This window comes from Mandrillus leucophaeus, unplaced genomic scaffold (assembly GCF_000951045.1).
Source record: "Mandrillus leucophaeus isolate KB7577 unplaced genomic scaffold, Mleu.le_1.0 Scaffold205, whole genome shotgun sequence".
NCBI lineage: Eukaryota > Metazoa > Chordata > Mammalia > Primates > Cercopithecidae > Mandrillus > Mandrillus leucophaeus.
In genome coordinates, this window is record NW_012102088.1 from 2,416,008 (window position 1) to 2,418,510 (window position 2,503).

General features: G+C 45.6%; 1 protein-coding gene across 1 annotated transcript in view; it reads left to right on the forward strand.

The window, feature by feature from the left end:
• The first annotated feature begins 523 nt into the window (after positions 1-523).
• HS3ST3A1 (heparan sulfate (glucosamine) 3-O-sulfotransferase 3A1) overlaps positions 524-2,503 on the forward strand; it is a 68,184-nt gene continuing 66,204 nt past the window's right edge. Inside the window, exon 1 of the mRNA XM_011979749.1 lies at positions 524-567. Within this exon, the coding sequence (XP_011835139.1) occupies positions 524-567 (44 nt within the window). The remainder of the gene's footprint in view (positions 568-2,503) is intronic.

Sequence of the window (2,503 nt, forward strand, 5' to 3'; positions counted from 1 at the left end):
GACCTCATGATCCGCCCACCTCGGCCTCCCAAAGTGCTGGGATTACAGGTGTGAGCCACCGCGCCCAGCTGAGAAACTCTTTAATCAAGTCTAGGATGGTTTTGAGGCAAGATGTTTCCACTCTAAGGGGCTTCAGGGATCTGGGGACTTTGGAGAGGACAGGTGAGTCTCAGCCCCATTTCTGTTTTCTAGGACACAGGCTCCTAGTTGAACACCAGGCTGAATTGCCTGCACCATTTCAATTGTGCTGTGTCTCCCTGTTGCCAAGTTGAGTCTGCGTAAGTGAAACGGGTTTAATGTTGAATGTGACACCCCTGCAAGAGCAGGTTACATTTCTTCCTCCACCTGTTTCCATTCCCATACTGCCTGAACCACGGTAGGTTTATATGAACAAGGGTTTGGAAAAGACTTCGTGGAGTGGAATGGAGGAAGGATGAACTCCAGGCAGAAAAGGCCCACCCAGCAGGAGGCATAAGGGTGTAATCTGTGCTAAGGAAGTCATGGGTGTATTTGTTCAGCAGAAATGGCGGTCACCGCCGGGGAGGAGTGGGCGATAACACTGATGAGGTAGGTAGTGTGGGACTCCATTGGTGAAAATGGTGAATTCTAGACTGAAATGTCGGTGAGTTAATTGCAGATCAGACAAGTGCCGCTGAATGAGGTTAAGTGACATTATTCTCAGGGGGCTTGAGGAATACTAATTTGGCACACCAGGACACAGGGTGGAATACAGTCAGGGGGCAGTCTGCCTGTGGGGAGATAATTTATGGGGATATTGCTATCATTGGGTTTCAAGATAATAAGGTACTAGAGTTGTTGGGGGTGGAGGGGATGATGGAGGAAGGTAGTATCTGTTAAATCCTCAGGGATGGCATCTTATCCCAATCCTGCAGGTTTTGAAAATCTGGATGAACGTTTCCTCTTTGTGCTTGAAAGACAAAACCTTTGCCTTATCTCTCTTTCAAAAGGAGGCTGAGCATGCTTCGAACTAGATTGCCTTGGTAGGTCTAGGGACTTGACAGTTCCGAAGTCAGCACCCCTCAACAAGAAAGGCAGTAATCAGTTGAGCGCCCCTCGGGGTTTTGCACTGAGCTGCCTTGAGCACACAGCCCATAAGGCATCACAGAGATATCAGCACCACACAGCGCCTAGCAGCTGTCAGATGTCAGCTCTGGTAATGACTGTATCTTATAAAACTTTGTGAATTTCCCATTCCCCTTGTGAGCACTTTTATTTCTCATTTATATTTTTTAATAAGCTTGATACATTATACATTGCTCATTTGCTACTAAAATTGGAACCAGTAGAGCAATAACTGGCAATTACCTCCTGAGCGCTGTGAATTTTCCTGCTACTTTTCTGGAATCCGTAGAAGACTCAGAGCTACTCAAACCACCAACCAGGCTTCGGTCTTAGGCTTTGCAACCGGACCAGTAGGCTTGCCGAGCCTCTGCCTAGAACACAGACTAGCCACTCAATAGAAACTCAGAAAAAATGTACAATGGAATGTCTGCTTATGAGGCAGGAAGTTTGCCAGAGATGGCTTGGGTCGCCAGCTTTTATTCCCTTATTTGGCCCCGCCCATGTCCTACTGATTGGTCCATCTTACAGAGTACTGATTGGTCCATTTTACAGAGTGCTGATTGGTCCGTTTTTACAGAGTGCTGATTGGTGCATTTACAAACCTTTAGCTAGACACAGAGCACCGATTGGTGCATTTTTACAGAGTGCTGATTGGTGCATTTACAAACCCTTAGCTAGGCACAGAGCACTGATTGGTGCGTTTTTACAGAGTGCCGATTGGTGTATTTACAAACCTTTAGCTAGACACAGTGCTGATTGGTGCGTTTTTACAGAGTGCTGATTGGTGTGTTTACAAACCTTTAGCTAGACTGAGAGCACTGATTGGTGCACTTTACAGAGTGCTGATTGGTGCATTTACAAACCTTTAGCTAGACACAGTACTGATTGGTGCATTTTTACAGGGTGCTGATTGGTGCATTTACAAACCTTTAGCTAGACACAGAGCGCTGATTGGTGCGTTTTTGCAGCATGCCGATTGGTGTGTTTACAAATGTTTAACTAGACTCAGAGCACTGATTGGTGTGCTTACAAACCTTTAGCTAGACACAGAGAGCTGATTGGTGCGTTTTTACAGAGTGCTGATTGGTGCATTTACAAACCTTTAGCTAGAAACAGAGTGCTGATTGGTGCATTTTTTGCACAGTGCTGATTGGTACGTTTATAAACCTTTAGCTAGACACAGAGTGCTGATTGGTGTATTTACAATCCTTTGGCTAGAAAGAAAAGTTCTCCAAGTCCCCATCTGACCCAGAAGGGCAGCCGGCTTCACCTCTCAACGTGTGGAGTGAAGACTGCCAGTGAAGTCTAGGAATATGGTAGACTAGAGGATAGGATTAGAGATGGTTTGTCAATATGAACACTATCCAGGATGTTAAAGTGGATATAATGGACTAAACGTGTTCCTGCAAAATTCATACAT